The sequence below is a fragment of the Euwallacea similis genome, chromosome 14, assembly GCF_039881205.1.
Source record: "Euwallacea similis isolate ESF13 chromosome 14, ESF131.1, whole genome shotgun sequence".
Taxonomy (NCBI): domain Eukaryota; kingdom Metazoa; phylum Arthropoda; class Insecta; order Coleoptera; family Curculionidae; genus Euwallacea; species Euwallacea similis.
In genome coordinates, this window is record NC_089622.1 from 4538055 (window position 1) to 4560844 (window position 22790).

The following is a 22790-nucleotide window of genomic DNA, read 5'->3' on the forward strand; positions in this document are numbered from 1 at the left end:
CATTTGAAAAAATAAGGGTGAATGCCGCCCCCGCTAAGGGGTTGAAGTTACAGTGATAAAATTAATGTGGAAATTTGTCCCCCTGAAAACAAAAGTATACAGGTCCGAGGCTTTTTTTAAATTTTCACCTACAAAGCAATAAACTTTGCTGGACTATTTTCGATGGGCCACCCTGTATATTAGTATACAGTACTGTTCCGGGCCAATCGAACACAAAAAAAACCTGTCGAATTGACTTACGTCAAATTTCTTCCCACTATAATGCTCCGAGCCCAACGGAGCTGGTCGCCGGCAGTTTCTGTACTTCGAATTATCGAATATAGAGAAACGGTAAGGTATTTTTCTCTAAATAGAAACGAAAAATTTATTTTAAAAATGTCGACTACTTATAACGTTTCCGAAAAAGTCCAAATCATTAAATGGTATTACCAAGATCAGACTTATCGCCAAATTAAGCAATCTTTTTCGGAAATATTTTGGAAAGAAAATAGACCAATTCCTTCATTGTTGATATTACATTTAATTGTTCATAATTTTGAGACATTGGGATGTGTTTCACCAAGCGCACATCAGAGCCCTGTTGAACTCGATGAAGATGTCGAGTTTACACAGATCCAGATCTGTGCTATGACGAAAGTTCCCACTCTCTGCAGTGAAGGTATTGCCGATGAAGTTGGGACCAATGATTCGTATGTCAGGAAAGTACTAAAAAAACTGGTTATCGATCCTACAAACCTGAAAAAACTCACGAGGTGTTTCCCGCATATTACTTTCGTAGAATGGAATGTTACGAAATAGTAATGGAACGTTCGAATCGTGATGACAATTTTCTCAGGAACATTGTCTTCACGGATGAATTGACCTTTCCATTATTAAATCGACCTAATTCTGCTCGTGTACGATATTGGTCTCGGGAGAACCTGCACAAGTTTTTTGATGTTCGCACTCAGTATCATCAAAAATTGAATATCTGGGGAGGCATATTGGCTGAGAATATGATCTATCCATTTTTCATTGATGGAATTGTTGAATAAAACAACTCTAATGACAATTAGATTTGAAGTTATTATACTTAAAATAAGTTTTTGATTACTGCGTTAAAACAACTCAATTCGATTATTTATTTCGGCAGATCTAAAACGGTTGTTGTTTTATTATTTTTCGGTGAAATGATTATTAAGCAAAACGGCATCACAAGCCAGTCCGGCTCCAGCAATCATCATAAGCACAACATAACGGGAACAATCCTTTTTTGTAATAGTAATACGTTTTTTAATAAAATAATTATCACTGTGTTCATCATTATCCTTTTTTTTCTGGCAACAGGAATGTTGACTGACGCAAAGTACTTGGACCTGCTTCAACAACAAATAGTGCCTGAAATTTTAAAAATCACTGGGAATCGATTCTGTGAGACCTGATTCCAACAGGATGGATGCTCTGCTCATAACAGTCATTTAGTCATGGAATTTTTATTTCAGACATTTCCCCAACGACTTATTACAAGGCAAAAGGGGACTATTTTGTGGCCAACCGTATTTTCAGATCTTTCTCCAAACGATTTTTTTCTATAGGGGTACGTAAAATCTAGCATTTATGGCTTTGATAGAGCTAATAATTTGGATGAACTTCGAGGAAAAATCGAAAACTAATTCCAAAATATTAGCTGTAACATGCTACGAAATATTAGAAGGTCATTTTATGACCTGTTGGGCTATTGCTTAGCTCAGGAAGGTGAGATTTTCGAGTAACTAATTTAATTTTTTCAATTAATTATCTTAACATTTTTATCATTTGGAATTCGTTTTTATTTTATTATTTTTAAATAGAATGAATTTTTAGTTTCGTCAGAGAAAATCCTTTCGTTTCAAGCAAAGAATGAAAGATGTAATTCCAAGTTCATTTTAGGGATTGGTGTATTTTATTAGAAGTGCAGTCGCCGCCGTCTACACTCCATACGTATCAATATCGTATTGATTATTTACAGTACTAACTGGGAACTTTTCTTTGCGCGGGTATGAAGAGGGGAACAGATATGGACATGTTTTGGGTAGTAGTCAATTCGACTGGTTTTTCTCGTGTTCGATTGGTCCGGAACAGTACTCTATAATAGATAATAAAAATAATAAAAATAAAAATAAATTGAGGTAAGTTGAGGTAAGTTTAGGTAAGTTGTAGTATTGTTGATGCCTTGAGTTAGGTAATTAGTTAATTTTAATCGTAAACTAGCCGTAGTTAGTCCCTTAAGCTACGCCAATGTATGTCAGTATTTGTTGGGGAGATTTTATATGGAGGGAGTGACGACGACACCCAAAAAGCCATACCGAAGGTTGTTTTATGTTTGGGAAATACGCTACTTGTGAATAGACGCAGTGTAAATTGAACTAATGCTGAGATCCGCAATTTAGCGTGTCTCCAATGCCCCAATAAAAGGGACCGATATATGTATGCGCCCGACGGTTGGGTTTGTGATGGTAGGCGCCCTTATGGCGCAGAAAGTCCGACCTATATAGGACCGATATAGGTAAACGATTTTCTTTGGAAATTTAAAGTTGGAATCATAGAATATAAATGGTTTGATAATATGTTGCCTAAAACCCGTGAAGAAGGCTATCAACTTGCTTTACGAGAAGAATTTCTTCCGAAGCCGCCATTTCGTAGAAGCAAAACAAAAGGTAATTCCGAACCAGTTACGCGTTTTTCGCATTATTTTGACTCTGACACTATTTTGGGTCGATATCGATATCCAAAACGGAATAAATGTCGACCTGACATATTCGTCTCCAGTGGCACATGGTTTGAAAATTCTCGGCTTTCAATTCAAAGTGAATTCATGTGAGTATTAATTAATAAATATATATATTTTAATTTAATCTTTTTATACTAGTATACTTTACCATTACACTCACGGTTCAAGTTATGAACAAATCCAGCGAGCTTGTAGGCAAGATGGGGAAAAGCTGCTTGCTACAGACATAATTTCCAATCGTGTAAGATATTGTAAGGAAATAGTAACAGAAGCTTTCTCCAAAATGCAGGAACAAATGCCTAAAACTGGAGGTCAATGTGTTGTAGTTCAGATTAGTTCGGGTTAGTTCCAGAATCTCTTTATGATTCAATTTTACATAAATACATTGGTAAATAAATAGTATTACATTTTAGATTGACGAGTCTATGTTTGGTCATAGAAAATATAACAGGGGAAGGATTCTTAATGGGCATTGAATTCTAGGCATAATAGCGGAAAGATCGGAAGATTTGCGTTGTGTACTATGTCCTGACAACAAGCGTAGTGCGGAGGTTCTGCTGCCCATCATTCAGAAACATGTAGTTGAAGGATCCGATGTGTGAACTGATTGTTGGAAGGCGTATGATGGCCTTAAGAATTTGGGCTACAGTCATCATACGGTAAATCACAGCAAAGAGTTTGTTGCTGAGGATGGGACATATACACAAAGGATAGAATCTCAGTGGAACGTATTGAAGCGAAAATTGAAAGGACGATCTGTACCGAAAAGTCAATTCGCTGATGTTCTGTGTGAAGAACTCTGGCTCCGCTATTGTCGAAAAATCAATATCTACCCAATGGAAGCTTTATTAAATATAATTCGTTTGGAATATGGTGATTTCCGTTAATAAATAGATTAATCCAAAAAAACTAAGTTTATTTTGCTATATACTTACTTAAATTTACCTTTTTTTTTTTTTTTTTTTTTTTTGTGCCCGAGGAGGTGGAAATCTTCCAAAGACACCCGACCTGGTAGTTCCGCGGCCGGGTAGTGTGGGATTCGACCGACCATTACGTCGCCCGCCTACCCACTAAAACCACCTCCTCTCTTCTTATGGCCCCGGTATTGCCTGGTCAGCATTCCTTCGGGGCGCCCGGTCCTTCAATCTGCAGTCCGTTCCTCCAGCCTTTTCCTCCTGATGCGCTCCCTCTCATTCTTCCTGCACATAATCTTATATAACATACATTCAAACGCTTTCCACTTACTCTCCTTTTCCACGCTTCTCCTTTCCGGACATCCCCAGAGTGTGTGCTCCGGGGTATCCGCGACTCCCGGCTCCTCGCAGAACCAGCAGTCGTCACTCTCTTCAACACCTATTCTGTGCAGGTATTTCCCGAACACACCGTGTCCAGTAAACACCTGCGTTAGTTCATACCCGGTCCTCGTCCATTCACATTCGACCCAACGTCTTATGCTCGGAACGAGGACCTTCATTCACCCATCATACATAGCCCATTCATTCTCCCATTCATTCATTACCCATTCTCTGGCCTCATTTCTGATACCTTTTCCTTTTTCCCACACCATTCTCCTCTCTTCCACACGCAATCTGATCGGCGGGATCTTGGCCAGTGCCAACACCGCCGCACACGGGACCGTTCGATACGCGCAGGCCACCCTGATCGCGAGCATTCTGTTCGCCCTCTCCAGGACGGCCCTGTACGTCTTGGTCCCTAGCACTCCTTGCCACACTGGTACAGCGTACAACAGCGCCGACGATGCCGCCATGACCATAACCCGCCTCCTCTCATAACCCAGCCCATTCACCCTGGGGAGAATTCCATCCAGCTTGCGAATTATTCCCCCCACCTTGTCAGCCGTTCTGCGAGTGTGCTCTCCGAACCTAGCGTCCTTGCTGAACCACACCCCCAGGTACTTGACGCTTGCACTCGTCTCATACCTGAAATCATCCACAACCACACTCATACTTGATAACTTACGCCTTCCGGCCAGTAACACCATCTCGGTCTTCTCGAACGCCATGCTGAGCCCCTTGGCACGGAACGTGTCAATGACCTTCTCCATGGCCTCTCTGGTCCTCACCTCCAGTGTTTCTCTGCCTCCCGCCGTAACCACCAACGCCAGATCGTCCGCGTACGCCACTGGTGTGACGCCCTTTGGATAGTCTAGCTTCAGCAGCTCGTTGTAATACAAGTTCCACAACACAGGGCCCAGAACGGACCCTTGAGGCACCCCACACGATAGTTCCTGGACCTCCCCGTTAGGCAACTGCACCGACCTTCCGTCGAGGTACGACTGTACCACGCCCACAAGGTACCTGCTGACCTGGGACCTCTTTAGTGTCTCCACTATTTGGTCCCAAGGTGCTGAGTTAAACGCGTTCTTAACGTCAATAGTTACCATCACGCAGAGGCCCGCATGTGTGTAACTGGTCTCTTTGATTTTCTCCACGATCCGCATCACAGCCTGCATGGCATCTATGGTGCACCTACCCTTAACAAAACCAAACTGGTTCTTGTCAATCATACCGTGTTCCACGACCTGGGTCATCAGCCTGGTCTTGATGATCTTCTCAGCGACCTTCCCGAGTCCATCGATAAGACAGATGGGTCGGTACGATGCCTCCGCTCCCGAGTCCCTCTTCGGCTTCTCCACCAGGACGAGCCGGGCCCTCTTCCAACTCTTCGGGAATTCCCCCGTCACCAAGATGTTCGTGACACAGTCTGCCATCCCTTGGGGATTAATCCCAAGGTAGGTCTTAATGACTTCATTGGGGATTCCGTCCAACCCTGGAGCCTTCCTACTCCCGAGTTCCCGGGCCGCCTGTCAGACCTCCTCCGCCGAGACCCGCTCCACGTCCTCAGCACCTGTAACAACCCTATCCCATCTTATCCTCTCTCTCACCGGGAACAGTTCCTCCACCCGCTTCAGCATATCCGCTTCTGCCAGGTGGCTCGGCCTCAGGCGACCAAGCTTCCCAGCCACGATCTTGTAGCCGAGCCCCCAGACGTCCGTCTCCAGGTCGTTACACAACTTCTTCCACGCATCCCCCTTGGCATTCCTAATGGATTCCTTCAAGGTCTTCTTCGCTTTCACATACTCTTCTTCAGCCACCCTTCTGCCCTCATTCGTCTCCCTACTCCCCCTTATTCTTGTCATCCTACGCCTGGCCTGCAAACACTCCTTTCTACGCACACTTACAGTTTCATTCCACCAATACACCGCTTTCCTGTTACCCGCTCTTCCATTCTTCCTAAGCAAGCACTCGTTGCAGGCTTCCCCGATTTCCCTTGCTATTTGGTCCGGCTCGGTTCCGCCTCCTAAAACATTCTCACTTACATATCTATTCAACTTACTCAAACCTTTCGCTGTCACGATCCATCCGTCAGTCTTCCTCTCATCCGTCCTTCCCAGACTTTCAGGTCTATCCCCCACGATTCTGTAGGTGATGTACCTATGTCCACTCCTACTCTCAATGTCCCGTTCGACCCGCCACTCTCTCACCGTACGCGCCACAGTAACGCCACCTATGGTCACGTCTATGACCGATCTTCCGTTCTTGTTACCGAATGTCCACTCCGCCCCGATGTTAAGTGGGGTGAGTTCCCTCGCCCCAACAAACTCCTCCAAGACTCTTCCATAGGCATTCGTGACGTCAGAGCCGAACATCGCGCACTTTGCATTCAGGTCCCCGGCTATGAGGCCCCTTCTGCCGTCTAGGCCAGCGACGAACCTATGCAACCTATCTATCATGGCTTCAAACTCACCCGTGCTCTTATTTGGCGAAAAGTATACCAAGACTAGTGTTACCCGGCCCAGCTCCACTGCCACGAACCCCCGGTCCTTGTGTATAGACCTCGTCCTAATCTCGCTTTTCAGCCAGACGAACGCATCATCATCTCTATCCCGGATTGCATCCTTCAAGGCTTTGTTCGGTTCTTGTCCTAGGACGACATCGATGCCCTGTTCTCTGATTGTCTGGAACAGCAGATCGGTAGCAACCCGTTTTCTGTCCAGGTTGATCTGCAAACATCTAAGATCTCTGAGGCCCGCCATTGTACCATTCATGTCCTCCTCATTCACTCCCGCACCTAAAACATGCGTACCCATTACTCACACTCACTCCTTACCTTCCTTGATCCGTGTTCCTGTCCCCGGTAGCCCCCGGTGCCTCGTCCATCTTCTCCGTCGGCCTTGGCTCTGACCCACCAGTGTTTTTTGGGGGTCGTTTCCCGACCACCTGCAAGAGCCTTAACCGGTCCCCTGCAGCCGGGTCCCCCCGCGCTGTGTCCCTCCGCTTTACAGAGGGGGCAGTAGCGAGGTTCTTTGCATTCCCTCGCCCTATGCCCCTCCTTCCCGCATCGGGAGCACAGCCGGGTCCTGTCCACCCCTTTGCACTCCTGGGCCCGGTGTCCTGATTCCCAGCAGCGGTAGCATCTTCCGGTGTCCTTCCGCTCCCTAAGTCGGCACATATTTATGCCGACCCTCAGGCTGGTCACCCCTCGGAGACCGGCCGCATCCCCCTCTCTGACGAGGATAGTGGCTGTCTGGCAGCTCCCATAGCTCGTCCGGAGTCCCCTCAGTCGGAGATTCTTGGGATCTAGCCCAGTCGCAGCAGCCACTGCTCCGATGGCCTCATCCCTCGTGGTCACCCCGTCCATTCCTGTAATCTGGAACACTACAGTCTGCCCGTAACCCCCAGACCTGACCTTATCCTCCCCCAATCCTTTCCCCAGTATGTCCTTCAGCTCCTCCCCCTGTTTTCCCCCCTTGGGGAGCGTGATGAGCACCTCCCCCTTTTTCGTCTCTCTGACCGTCCCAATGTCCACTTTGGTCTGGCTGTTTGCGACCAGCTGGCGTACCCTGCGGAGAGTGTCACTGTAACTCACCCCCTCCTGTTTGGCTACGAAGACGACCCCCTCTTCTTTTCTCTTTGGATCCGGACCTTTGACTGCCTCTCCCCCAGTGGTTGTCCGTCCAGGCAAGTACAGTTTGATCCTAATTTTCTTCTCCAGGTTCCAGCATGCGAGCTCGCACACCTTCCGAAGCTTCCACGGATCAGCCCCTGGTATCAGCGGGATGACTACGCTTTCCCTCCCTTCCTCCAGCATCGTGGCAGTAAGTTTCCTAAGGGCCTCGAAGACCCCCTCTGGCCCCGTACTCTTCAACTCCTGGAAGTAGACATGTTTCTTCTTAGTTATAACCTTACCTTCTTTCCTCAGGTTACACGTCTGGATAAGGCTGGGTATCCTTCCCTCCTCCGTCTCGAGTTCCCTCAACTCCGGAAGGAGCTGCAAGAACCTCTCTTTGAGAGAGCTTTCCCCTTTTCCCACAAGGATGGCCAGGTCCATTCTAAAACCCTCGCTGATGGGATCTCCATAAGCCACCTCGGTCGCTCCGAAGATCTCCTCATCCCATCTCTCTTTGATGGCCTCCAAGATCCTTCCCTCCCTTGCTAAGATGGTTATCTTTTCCATAAACTCACCCTTAGTCCTTTCCTCCTCTGTTTCGGTCTGGCATTCCACCGACACCCCTTTCGTCTTGCCGGCCATCAGCCGGGTTATTTCTCCCCTCAGTCGGCTGTTTTCTTCCTCTAGGTTCTTTGTCTTCAAATCCTTTCCCTCTTCTCCAATCACCATGCTCCTAATGGTGCTTTTTAGCTCCGAAACGGCATCGACCAGTTCCTGCTTGGGATGATAACTCTCCCTTAGGATTCGGTCGACCTCTGCCATTTGCTCTTTAGCCACCTCTAGCAACGTCTTGGGCCTTGCTTCTTCTAACTCCGCGTGCGACTCTTCCATCCTCTTCCTCTTCCCCTTCAGTGCGCTTTCTGGCGACTCCTCTGTGGAAAAGGCAGAATTTTCCTCACCTTTGTCCTTTGGCGGGGTCCTTTGCACCCTCCCTCTCCTAGCAAACCCAGCCTCCATGCCTTCGACTTCTTCCTTTCTGATCCATGTCTCCGGAACACTCCCCTTTCTCATGGGGGGCATGGTCATCCTTACCGTCAGTTCCCTCTTCTCCCTCTGGCTCGGCTTGGGCGCGGCGCAACTTCCTCCTTTCTTTCCTGATCGTCCTCCAGTTTTTGGTTCCTGGGCCTCCATGGTTACACCGGGGGCTCCCGAGGCTCCGAGTGCCTCAGAGATTTTAAGTGCTTCTCGATAAGTTCGTCAGTGGTCCTTCTTTTTCGCAAATCCACTCCAAAACGCTAAAACAGAAAATAACGTTAATAATTTTGCGGAACGCTAAAAGATGGTCATGCGAGAAGTCGCCAAGTTGAACACACGTGCCGGTGGTGGGGACTGTTTGAGTTTTCGCACAACCGAAAACGCTATTCTCTGCACTTAGCGTTTAAAAACGCTGTTTTACACTGTCTATGCAAAAACTATTTGCTGTTATCTCAGGAGCTCACTTCCGCACGTCCGTCTTCGACCGTGGTCCGCTTGCAACTTACTTAAATTTACCTAAAATTACCTCAACTTACTTCAGCTTACCTCAACTTACCTCAATTTATTTTTATTTATCCCACCCAGCACCCCTGTTCGCTCCACGGTCCCGTAAGAGAGTCACGTATTGAAATAAATGTGGAAAAGCAAACTTTTGAACAAAGCATTTCCTCACCAAAAAAAAAACATATTGGTGAACTACTAAACGAGTAGATTATGGAAAAAAAGTAACGCTCTAAGTGGTTTCCGTGATATCCAAGTTTTACCCGGATTTAAATTTGAAAGATTCAATTTCAGTAATGTCTCGTTCCTTTCGACCGTCCATCTGTAAAAAACAAAAAAAGTGTGTTCAGGAGTGTCAATCACATCGTCACAGAACCAACAAAAAGGATTGGGTTTTTTTCCAATACGATGCAAGTAACTTCCGAAAATACCGTTTCCAGTCAGCACTTGGGTGATGTAACAACCCACAGTAGTCCATATCGCGCTGAACCAGCTTTCTACATTTTTGAGTAATCTTTTCGTCCATTCTCCTACATGTACACAATCGTTCCATTATCTTTGCCAAGTGATAAAAGTTTCCGCCCGCAATCTGGTTCTGGTCCTGACGGGACGATCGAAGGTATGAAATTTCGCCAGTTCTTCCAAACGCAGATGTATAAGGGGCAATTTGGCGATGAGGAGGACACTGTCCATCGGAACGGTTCTATGCGCTGACGTGATCCCAATGGCAACCAAACGATTGATGGTTTCTTCCTTTAGTTTTCAAGGTTCGTGACCTCTCACTAGATCGGCGCGGCATACGCGATACCGGAGATTACTACCAACGTCAACACCTTTCTTTTGTAACTCTCCGGCCCAGAGACATTTCGCATCAATCTTGAGATATTTTTTATGAGTTTGGTAGCTTTGATGCAAATGTTGTTGATGTGTGAAGTGAATCGTAAATTGACATCTAAATGTACGCCTATGTATTTTATGCTTTTTGAATTTTTGACGGACACATCGTTAATGTTTAACAAGGGGACTTAATAAGCTCCTTTTTAATCTGTTTTAGTTTAAAAAAAGTTTTCCATAACCCTTAAAATAGGCCTTTGAATTTGCATAAGTTCAATCCTCAATAACTTGCTTATTTCAAATGGAATGCCCCACTTTTCTCGATGGCATCGTATTCAGAATCCAAAAATCTACAACTTTTGTTAACATTGCCATATGTTTAAACCCAGTCGTTTCTAAGTTCTTGAAAATTGCCCCTTTTTGCCTTCTAAATATGCATTTGAAAAGTCTCACCGATTACGTCACCATACGCAAATGTTACACGATGCTCGGTGACGTTCAGTGTCATTTTGATATTTTTCGTGAGCATCGATGACTGTATTATTATTTTTATATTATTTATAACAAATTATTATTATTTATTTTCAGAATATTATTTGCAACTACAATAAATTCTCAAAATGTTCTCCATTTCAATTAGAAGTCAGTCGCATTCTTGTCAGGAAAGACCTATTAACTTCTCGTAACATTGCTATGCTTACAGCATTTCTAAACGCATGAATTTTTTGCTAATTTTGTCATGGAAACAAAAACAAATGCTTTGTTTATTCCCATTGATATCGGTGTTTTTTTTCGAAAGTTTCATAAATGTCGTAGGATTTGTAAGTTATAATTAGTTTTACATTGTACGTTCGTAATTTCTTTAGTTTTTTCAAGCCACATATTTCTTAAATTTGTTTTACACAACTTTTTAAATTGTTCATTTTTATCCACTTGGTGAGTAGTTACACAGATGTTTTGCACATTTCATTCTTATCTCATATTAAAGTTTGTAATTAACTAAATACATATGAATTTGGAAAAGACGGAACTGGTTGATATGTTCTTTGTTATGGGATCTACTGATCAAAATTGTTTGCTAACTCAGAGGATGTATGTCCAAAAATATCCTGGTAAAAGGAAACCCTCGGTTAGAAGTTTAGAAAAACTTAAGGAAAGATTTATTAGAAAAGGCAATGTGAATTATCAAAAATGTGAAAGGACTAAGAGGACAAGCGACGAAGATCAACTGAATGTTTTACTGTCTGTAATTTTGGAGCCTTCTATCAGTTCGACAACAATATTCAAGGAAACCAATGTTCCCTGATTTACCATTAGTAAACTTTAAACAGGCACAAGTTTCATGACTATAGTAGATCCTTCCATTAAGAACTATTGAGACCTGATTTGGAGATTAGAAGAACGTTTTGCAAATGGGGGTTAGAAATGGAAAGGACAACATCAAACTTTTTCCAAAAAGTATTATTCTCCGACAAATTAACTTTCACTGATAGTGGTAGTTCAAACCCTCATAATCTTCATTATTATGTAGTGGAAACCCAAAAATAGTAAGAACAGTCAATACATAGTGGCAGTGGTCTGTAAATGTTTGAAGTGGTATTATGGGCGATTTTATAATTGGACCACATTTCTTTAACGGACATTTGAACGGTGTTGAATATTTGCATTTTGTGCAAAACATTCCTCTAGTTTTGAGGCAAATTATGTAGCTACAGCATGACGGTGCTCCAGCGTACTTTGCGGCAGATGTCAGAGAGTACTTAAGTCAAGAACTTGAAGGTAGATGGATAGGCCGTAGTGGAGCCGTTTTTTGGCCACCAAGATCCCCAAATTTAACAAAAATAGATTTTTTTCTATGGGGGCACATAAAAAACGTTGTATACCAAACTACTCCGACTACTGCAGAAGATATGAAACAACGCATAATTCATGCGTTTAGAAATGCGGAAAAACAATTTATATGCCATAATAAAGATGACAATTAACAATTAATATCTATTGTATCTTTTTATCTTCAGCCATCTTCAGCAAATCTTTAATATTAATTTATTTTTAAAAAAACTTTGTGTACAAAATGGAAGAATACTCAAATGGTGATATTCTGAATTTATTCTACATTTTTCATGGGGAATGTTGCAAAGTTTTGGAGAGAACGTGTCGGGTGTTTATGAACGAAATCCTCATTTTCAGTCATTGAACAAGACAAAATTCAAACGAATAGAGGTTAACTTTTTGTGTTTCGGGAAAATTAAAGCAACCAAAAATGTTCCCAAACAAGTGACCAATGACGAGAAAAATGTAATAAATGCAATGGCTTATTTTCACGCATCACCACAAAGCTCAATACCATCCGTAAAAATGTATTTGGGAATATCTGCTTCATCTGTCAGACGAATTTTGAAAAACCAGCATATGCAACGCTATTTGTTCCAACAGATACAAGCCTTTAGACCCGGTGATGAGATCTGGCGAATAGAGTTTGCGAGTTCATGTTATTAAAAATTCAAGAAGACCACCAATTCCTTTTCAACACAATTTGGACAGATGAAGCAAAAATTTTCTAGCGAGGGAATAATAAATAGAAGATACCAACACTTCTGGGCAGAAGAAAATCCACACACTATACGATATGCACATTTTCAAGATATGTTTAGTTTCAATGTGTTTGCAGTACTTTTGAACAATTAGATAGGATATTGTATTTATGAAGAAAACTTAACCAGCGCGAAATATGTGGAAATTTTACGAGGAACTGTTAATCCATTCATCGAGTAATTCTCTATAGGTGAACGTCAAAATTTTTGGTATCAATTAGATGGTGCACTGGCACACAATTCTCGCGAGGTTTATCTCCAATTGACAGGAATTTTCAATGATTGATGGATTGGTCCTAATGGACCTTGGAGGTGGCCGTCACGGTCGCCTGATTTAACCCCTTTAGATTTTTATTTATGGGGATATGTCAAATCTAAGGTCTATTCTTCCCCAGTAAATGACCGTGAGAAATTGCTCCACAGGATACGGTCAACATTTGCTGTATTAGACCCCAAAGTGATTCGTCGAGCTACAGCAAGTGTAAAGAGACGAATTGAATTATGCCTTGAATTGCACGGACAGCATATTGAAAATTTATTATAATTTTATATCTGAATTGAAATATTTATTATATCAGGTTGTTCGGAAAGTAATTTCGTTTTTTTATGTGAAAATGAATGACAGTTTTCGTATAATAAACAAATGCTTTATTAAATTATATATTGGCCGTTCTGGTCCAACACCTTTTGCCATCTTTCTGGTAGTAGCATAATTCCACGCTCATAAAATTTTTTGTCTTTGCTGGCAAAAAACTGATCGAGGTGGTTTTTGACCTCATCATTTGAGATGAAAGTTTTACCGTCTAAAAAATTTTGGAGTGACCGGAACAAATAATAATCCGATGGTGCCAGGTCTGGAGAATATGGTGGGTGTGGCATTGTGTCCCATTCAAGCTGTAAAAGCTTTTGGCGAGTGACCAAACTTGTGTGAGGTCTCGCGTTGTCTTGGTGAAACACTACACCTTTTCTGTTGATTAGTTCGGGTCTTTTCTGTTGAAGTGCATCCTTCAGTTTGTCCAGCTGCTGGCAGTAGACTTCCGAATTAATCGTTGTGTTATCCGGTAAAAGCTCAAAAAAAACGATTCCTTTAAAATCCCACCAAACAGACAGCATCACCTTTTTTTGGTGAATATCGGCTTTGGAAATGGTTTGAGTCGATTCATCTTTTTTGCTCCATGACCTCTTGCGTTTGACGTTGTTGTATACAACCCATTTTTCGTCCCCAGTAATGATGCGCTTCAAAAACGGATCATTTTTGTCACGTTTGAGAAGCGAATCGCAGACGTCAATGCGGCGACACAGATTTCTCTCTGTGAGAACATGGGGAACCCATATATCGAGCTTCGAGGATAATCCCAGGCCTTTCAAGTGGTCATAAACTGTTGAATTCGATAAATTTAACTTCAATCCGATCTCACGTGTTGTTATTCGACGGTTCGCATCAACTAATGCCTTTATGGCGTCTTTATCAGCTTCAACCGGCCTTCCCGAACGTGGTGCATCTTCGACATCAAAATTGCCAGATCGAAATTTAGAGAACCAGTTCTGACACTGGCGTACTGTCAACACACCTTCTCCATACACATCGGTCAATTTCTTTCTGGCTTGAACAGCATTTTTACCCTTTCTGTAGTAAAACAGTAGGATATGTCGAAAATGCTGCTTATCGCTCTCCATATTTAAAAGGGCACCAACCAAAAACTACTGCGTAGAATTAATTGAAATGTTTCACACACAAGCCTTGTTATATGAGCTCTCAAAGCATATAAAAATTATATGGCTTAAGTGTGAGGTTAAGTGCAAAAAAATACCATTAAATCCTCTGTCGGGAAAAAACGAAATTACTTTCCGAACAACCTAATAGTTTTGATATATTAAACTAAGTTCAATTATTAAGATACAATTACTTATAATATTTTGTATTAATATAGAATAATCGAATCATTTTATTCGACAATTTCAAGAAAATCCTAAATATTTCGTAAATCGTTCAGAATCGATCTAAGAAATCTTAACAATATTTCATACAGAATTAAATTCTAGACTCGAAACTTCTTTAAGATACAGGGTATCCCATTTGAAATAAATAAGTTATTGAGATTTGAAGTCATGCAGGTTCGGAAGTATGTTTCGGAGACTGAGGAAGACTTTTTGTTCAATTGAAATACGTCAAAACTTAGCGTATTAGATCTTCTTTGATCTCCAGAAAACCGATTCTAAAATTCGCAGCAACTAATGCACAATACCGATTTCCGTGGGATCTCGAAGTTCTCAAAATTTGCAGATTTTCCGGAAAAACTCAGAAACGGTAAATTTTAGACATAAGACACTTTATATAAACTAGCCTTAAAATTTAACGGAAACTCCGAAAATGACAAAAAATTAGGGGGTTTCATTTAAAATAAGGAAGTTGGTACCTACTTCCAGTACAACAGGAAGTGCCGCTATTCTGAAAATATTTTACTTAGATTTCAAATAGTCAATTCTAACCTTAACCCTCGAGCAGGCGCGCAACGAATTTTATACCGCAATTAGTCAATTTTCGGAATAATAATCCAAGCCTAATTTATCTAGCGTCATCCTTCTAGTTATGCGTGTATAGACCTGTCTAGTACCTAAGTGCATTAATATGGGCGTCTGCCTGTTTTTCTTCAACGAACAATTGGCGACTGAGTAAATCAGTGTTAATTTCGGCACTTTATTCCGCGCGCGCTCGATCATGTAAGTAAATTATTGTGATACATATTTATTTCGTTTTTGTTAGTTTTATTTCAAATTAACATAATTTTGCTTAGTTGGAGTAGTTTTTTCTTTGAGAAAATGATTCCGTTCTTAAATTTATATCGATATTTCATGAAAAATATTAATAAATTAATTCTGTTATACTATTTTCTGCTACTTTACTATAGGGCTCGAAAAAACTTATTGTACAAAGAATTAGAGCAGCCCGCTAGTAAACTATGGGACGAGGATGAAGAAGAAGAATTCGTTGATTTTACAGATGAAAGTGAGGGAGAAGAAGAAGAAATAAAGCTGGTTAACCACGACAGTGATTCTGAGCAATCAGGTGACGAACATCATAATTATTCTCTGGAGCAAGTGGAAGATTATCTCTTTTATATTGGTAAAGACGGATCTAGTCTTTGGATAAGTAATCCATTGGGAATGCCTACAAAAACGAAAATGAAGAATATTATCAAAACTTTTCCTGGCCCCACTCGCTGCGCAAGGGAAACCCCATCAGAATTATCTTCGTTTCTACTTTTCATAACCGATAATATGCTCGAAGATGTCGTAAAATATACCAATATATATATTGAACAGAGAAGATCAACTGTCGAATATTCAAGAGAACGAGACTACAAATTAACAACAATAAAAGAGATAAAAGCATTGTTTGGAGCCTTATTTATAATTGATGTAAAAAAAGGACATCATACAAATGTTTTGGAATTGTGGGCCACAAACGGTACCAGTATGATGGTTTTGAGGGCTGTCTTTAGCTATAAGAGATTCCTTTTTTTATTACGATCTATTCGTTTTGATGACATTAGAACCAGAACTATTCTCCAAGAAAGTGATAAATTAGCTGTAATAAGAGATTTTTTTACAATTTTTTTATAAAACTGTAAACAAAATTACAGTCTTGGAGAATTCGTAACAATAGATGAAATACTCCATCTATTTCGAGGTAGATGTGGATTTGTACAATATATTCCGAATAAGCCGGCAAAATATGGGTTAAAAATATATGCTCTGTGTGACAGTAAATCATTCTACACTTCGAATTTTGAAATATATTGTGGTAAGCAGAAGGAAGGCCCTTATGTTGTTTCAAATAATCCCACAGATATAGTTATGAGATTGATACATCCCATAGAAAATTCTAACAGAAACCTAACAACTGATAATTATTACACAAGTTATCCCTTAGCCAAATGTCTCTTAGAACATGGCTTGACCTTAACCGGAACCTTGAAAAACAATAAAAAGGAAATCCCCGAAGAATTCTTGCCTCATAAGAACCGAGATATAGGGACAACTCAATTTGGATTTAAAAATGATATGACCATGGTTTCATCCTGCCCAAAAAAAAATAAGGCTGTGATTTTGTTATCAACAATGGATGATACTGGAGAAATTCACTCAGAAACAAAAAAACCTTCTATGATCCTTCATTATAATATAACAAAGTGTGGTGTAGATGTAGTAGATCAGAAGCGCGCTTCATATTCCACTCAAAGAATAACCAGAAGATGGCCACTGGCGTTGTTCTTTAGATTTCTAGATATTGCCGGCATAAATTCGGAAGTTATATTTCGGGCAAATAACCCAGGTAACCTTCAGAAAAGGAGATTATGTCTTTCAAACTTGGGTTTCGCATTGATGGAAGATCATATGAAAGATCGGGAAAAGCTAAAATTTCTTCCAAAAGACATTCAGTTGTTTCTTTCCAAATATAACCAGGAACAAGAAGTTCCAAGAAGGACTAATGAAAAGCGAATCGGACCTTGCCATTTGTGTGATGCTCATAAGAATAATAAAACTACATCTTATTGCACTTCATGTAAAAAATTTGTTTGCAAAAATCACAGCGAAAAAATAACTATATGCAATTTTTGTAAAAACTCTCCTATGGACATGGATTAAAAGAGTATTATTAGATTAAGTATTAGTGTAATAATATATAGTTAGATTAAGTATAGAAAATAAATTTTAAAAAAATTGAGAAATTAAATAAAAAACGATATTTAATAATTTGCGGTATAAAGTACCGCGCGCGCCCGTTTGTGGAATATCAACATGCGCGCCCGCTCAAGGGTTAAACCAAATTTCATTGGACTACGATAGTGGGAAATTAAAAATTTTCTAATGAACGGATTGCGTGGCTAACCCTATATAATATGTAATATACAGGGTGTCCCAGGGAAAAGTATCCACCCTGAATATCTTCCTTGTTGTTCGTTAAAAAAAACGCTAAAACACGTCAACTTTGATAAGGAGGGGGATATGATTTGGTGAAAAAGTTGTTTTCGAAATATTATCCCTCTACCCCTGGAAACTACCCCTTTGAAATTTTCAAATTGGAAGAGGGATTGTGTTATAACTCATTTGAAAGATAATTTTATTCTCTACATGGCCAAGCTTCTATTTTTTATTTTTGTACGTCGGTCTTGTAGAAATTAAACAAAAACCAAATAACTTAATTTTAACCATGAATATTATAGTAATAAATGCTGAAAGTGTACAGTTAAACCCAAAACGTCTCGAAACCCCAAAAGTATCAATAACAATAAAATTTCTAACATTCCATTTAAAATTAATGAACCCTAATTTTTTTAGAGGAACAATTTATTGATATTTTTCAATGCATTTAGTGGTTTTAGTACTTCCTAGCAATACAACTTTGCAGTTTGTTCAATTTTTAATTTGATCAAAATGGTGTATAGGTTCAAGAAAGAATCGAGATTGTAAGTCTCTATTACAAAAACAATAATTGTGCAAGAGTGGCAGCTCGTGTCTTCAATTTAAATCATCTGATAAAAGAATATGCCATTCTTATGTATCTAAGTTGGTAATGAAGTTCAATGAGACTGGTTCCATCCAAAATAAAAAACATGAAGTTGATCGCCCAATAAGAAGTGAGGAAGTTCAAATCGCGGTTCTGGAACATGTTCAAATGGACAACAGAACATCTGTACGATAGGTTGCTGAGGAATCCGGCGTTTCAAAAACTACTGTTCATAGAATTTTAAAAGAAGTAAAATTCCATCCTTAAATCATAAAACTAGTACAGGAATTAAATGAGGATGATTTCGACTGTCGATTCGAATTTTGCGAATCCTTTAGTAACATGTTACATTTAAACAGAAATTTGCTGTATAATACAACATTTTCTGATGAATGTTCATCCTATTTAAATGGTGAAGTTAACAGACATAATTGTCGTTACTGGAGCGATGTCAATTCTCATTTGTTCCGAGAGACCCATACACAACAACCTCAAAAATTGAACGTTTGGGCAGTAGTTTTGGGTGATCACATAGTTGGACCATTTGTCATTCCTAGAAACTTAAATGGAGAAAACTATCTAACTTCTATAAGATGCCATATCTTTCAGGATAACTGAAAAACTTGAACAAGATCCCCGCCTCTTAGAACAAGAATTAGTTTTTCAACAGGATGGAAAATCTCCACACTACACTGTTGCTGTCCGACAATTTCTTGATGAAGAATTCCCTGAAAGATGGATTGGCAGAAGAGGTCCAATGGAATGGCCCGCGAGATCCCCTGACCTTAATACCCTGGATTTTTTCTTATGGGGACATTTAAAGACCAAAATCTATGCCACCCAATCTGATTCTGTCAAGGAGTTACGTGCCCGAATCGTTGAAGAGTGCTGATTAATAACACCAGAAATGTTAGGTAATGTGCGACGACGTATTGAGGATCAGCTGTACATGTGCATGGAAGTCAATGGAGGTCACATTCAACATTTACTACGATAAAATAAATAAAGTACAAGTAAAATGGTTAAAATCAAGTTATTTGGTTTTTGTTTAATTTCTACAAGACTGACGTACAAAAATAAAAAATAGAAGCTTGACCATGTAGAGAATAAAATTATCTTTCAAATGAGTTATAACACAACCCCTCTTCCAATTTAATATTTTCAAAGGGGTAGTTTCCAGGGGTAGGGGGATGATATCTCGAAAACGACTTTTTCAGCAAGTGATGTCCCCCTCCCTATCAATGTTGACGTGTTTTAGCGTTTTTTTTTTAACGAACAACAAGGAAGATATTCAGGGTGGACACTTTTTCCTGGGACACCCTGTGTAATAAGTAAATTTAAAAAAATATATACAGGGCGTTTCCTAAGTACGATACATAACTTCGGGAGCGTATTCTACAGCTAAAATAAAGGTAATTTTGTTATATAAACTATATCCCAAAAATGCTTCGTTGTGGAAATACAGGATGTGAAAGTTTCTTTAAAAAATTACAATTTTTAAATTTTTTCGAAACTACTTGAGACATTTTAATGAAATTTTACAGGGTTTGAGAGTTAGCAACGGTGCGTATTTTACGCTAAAAACAGTGGCTGTTGTGTAACCAGTGGTGTGCGGGCAGGATAATTGCTGGATATTTTAAAGGAAAAATGTGATACGCCACTGTTCTTTTCCAATATTTTATTCCTTTTTTAATTATGTGTTCGATTAGGAAGAAAAAAGGTCTCTTGACTTTTTTTCGTAGGACGCACCGTTTTCGAGTAAATAAATAAAAGCCGTAATGTAATAAGTACTATTCGTGAATGAATACAGCACCATTTTTATTTTTTTATTATTTAACTATAAATAACAATCATAAAAATAATAATTTTTGACACAGAATCAAAGCAAATGTTGAAAATGGCCACCTTCTGATAAAATGGACGATTCCATTCGTGTCATCATTAATTGTCTCACTCGTTCACAAACTCCTGGAGTATTTCTAATAGCATTGCAATTTTAAATTATTCGATTTCTTAAGTAATTTTCATCTAATACAGGTGTCTTATACACAAGTGACTTGAGGTGACCCCACAAATAAAAGTCTAAAGGATTCATATCGGGACTGCGAGCTGGCTAAATTTGAGGACCTCCGCGTCCAATCCAGCGATTAGGAAAAGTGTTGTCGAGGTACTGACGAGCAACATTACTGAAGTGAGCTGGGGCACCGTCGTGCATAAACCAGAAATTAGCTCTTACTTGTAAAGGAACATCTTTTAACAGGACATTTAATTCTTCAGTTAGAAACTGACTATACGAATTACCACTTAGTCGAGGGGGTAAAAAGTGTGGTTCAATAAGATAGTCACCAATAATCCCTATCCATATATTTAGTGAAAATGATTGCTGAAAGCATCCTTCTCTTATTGCATGAGGATTTTCGTAAGCCCACAAATGTTCATTATGAAAATTAATCATTGCTTCTCGCGAAAAAGTTGCCTCATCAGTAAATAAAACTTCACTCAAAAAAATGTTGTTATGAGCCATTGTATGAAGTAATCACCTATTGAAATTTAGCCTTGACTGAAAATTGCGGAGCAACAGAGCTTGTACTCGTTGTATGTGATATGGGAATAACTGAGAAACTTTCAAAACTTTCCAAACAGTCTTTGGACTCACATGAAGTTGTTGTGCTATCTTTCTGGTACTAGTTGAAGGTTTTTCTTCTATCTCTCGAAGCTTCTTCTAGTACAGGCGTTGTTACTGTTGGAGGTCTACCATGAACTTCCGGATTATGTTTAAAACTACTGGTTTCACTCAATCTGGCATGTAGCTTTTTAAATGTTTTAGTACATGGCGTTACTCTATTCGGATAACGTTCCTGATAAAGTTGTCAAGCTTCTATCGAATTTCCATTTGCTAGGCCATACATGAAATGCATTTGAGCCATTTCAGTGTTAGTAAACTTATTTATTTTCGAATTTTAATATCTCACGCACAGATAAATAAAAGGTGTTGGTGACTAGTAAAATGTCGACAATTTCGCTACCAAACAGGCAAGTACACAACAAAAAAATTCATATCTTCATACAAGTATTTCTTCTCTTAAGAATAATAAAAAATAATGAAAAAATTTAGCAATAATGTTTTTTATTTATTTACTCCAAAACAGTGCGTCCTACGAAAAAAAATCAAGAGACCTTTTTTCTTCCAAATCGAACACATAATTAAAAAAGGAATAAAATATTGGAAAAGAACAGTGGCGTACCACATTTTTCCTTTAAAATATTCAACAATTATCCTGCCCCTAGGCCACTGGTTACACAACAGCCACTGTTTTTAGCGTAAAATACGCACCGTTGCTAACTCACAAACCCTGCAAAATTTCATTAAAATATCTCAAGTAATTTCGGAAATATTTAAAAAATTGTAATTTTTTTAAGAAACTTTCACACCCTGTATTTCCGCAACGAAGCATTTTTGGGATATAGTTTATATAACAAAATTACCTTTATTTTAGCTGTAGAATACGCTCCCGAAGTTATGTACCGTACTTAGGAAACATCCTGTATAAATTGTCATTCACCCACAACGAACTTTTTTCCTTTGTTGATAGTGTTTTGAAAAGACAAACTTTTCAACGCGGGCGGCATGTTAAGATTTTGAAGCAAAGAAGGGACTAAGAATTGGCAACACCGGGAGACGGCGGATGAAGGAGGAGAAGTCGAGGTCGGCAGAGCGGTTGGGGTTGTCGTGAGAGAGAGAAGAACGAGAAACATATAAAGTTAAAGTGATCCTTCATAGCAGTTCTCCTTTTTTTTTGTCCTTCGAACACAAAACAAAGGAAACGTGCAGGAGTTAATGGTGAATAATCATTTATATCATTGGAGATTGGCATTAACGGGCGTGAGTTAAGACAAGCTCCTATTTTTACTAACAAAGTATACATTTCTTCGTAAGTTAAGAACGAATTTTCAAGTACCCGGCGGAGGTGAAACTTAGTCGATTTTACTGCAGCCAATCCTCCCATATGAGCACTACGTGCAGGTATAAAGTACCGTCTTATCGAGTGATTGGCCAAAAAATTAATTGTCGCATTGATATGCTCTTGATCGTTTATTAACATATTGAGTTCAATAAAATAATTGCTTGCCCCTTGAAAGTTAGAGCCGTTGTCGGAATGAATATCAATGGGGTTTTCTCGTCGAGAGCAAAACTTTTCCAATGAATTCAAGAAGCTATTAGTCGAAAGGTTTTTATCGAGTTCGATATGTATCGCACGAGTAACAACACAGACAAAAATACATATACAGGGTGAGTCTTAAGTAATGGGACACAGAGCAACGATGGATTTATGACATAAAAATAATGCAATATAGCTAAATTTATGTTATTCCAAAAGTTGATGATAACTGAGATACAGGGTGCCAAAGTTGAAAAATGAAATCAAATTTTCTTTAATATCTCTGGAACAGTTCGGGCTAATTTCACGAAATTTCTTTTAGTTTTATTAGTTTTTACTAATTTAGTTTTACGTAAATTATTTTCTTTTATGTATATCGATCCGGTATAATCATCTCCACAACTCGAAAATGGTCGCGAAGGTGTTACTCTTTCTGCTGGAAGTGAACCCATTAAGAATATTGGAGGCTTTGGTTTCACTTTAAAACACCTTAT

At 39.8% G+C, this 22790-nt stretch overlaps 3 protein-coding genes across 3 annotated transcripts; 1 reads left to right on the forward strand and 2 right to left on the reverse strand.

Annotated features, from left to right (window-relative positions):
- Window positions 1-5576: 5576 nt before the first annotated feature.
- On the reverse strand, window positions 5577-6860 carry LOC136413654 (uncharacterized). Its single transcript, XM_066397329.1, has one exon. It carries the CDS (start codon window positions 6858-6860, stop codon window positions 5577-5579), a length of 1284 nt encoding a protein of 427 aa, XP_066253426.1.
- LOC136413655 (uncharacterized) lies at window positions 6860-8851 on the reverse strand. Its single transcript, XM_066397330.1, has one exon. It carries the CDS (start codon window positions 8849-8851, stop codon window positions 6860-6862), a length of 1992 nt encoding a protein of 663 aa, XP_066253427.1.
- Window positions 8852-11039: 2188 nt separating this feature from the next.
- On the forward strand, window positions 11040-17274 carry LOC136413394 (piggyBac transposable element-derived protein 4-like). The gene is given in 2 exon segments (XM_066396925.1): window positions 11040-11272; window positions 15534-17274. Coding segments are annotated over 2 exon segments (1974 nt in total).
- The last annotated feature ends 5516 nt before the right edge of the window (window positions 17275-22790 follow it).

Excerpts from the sequence above, each read along its gene's own strand:
- LOC136413655 (XM_066397330.1), bottom strand. The coding sequence starts at position 8,851 with ATGGAGGCCCAGGAACCAAAAACTGGAGGACGATCAGGAAAGAAAGGA.
- LOC136413654 (XM_066397329.1), bottom strand. The coding sequence starts at position 6,860 with ATGGGTACGCATGTTTTAGGTGCGGGAGTGAATGAGGAGGACATGAAT.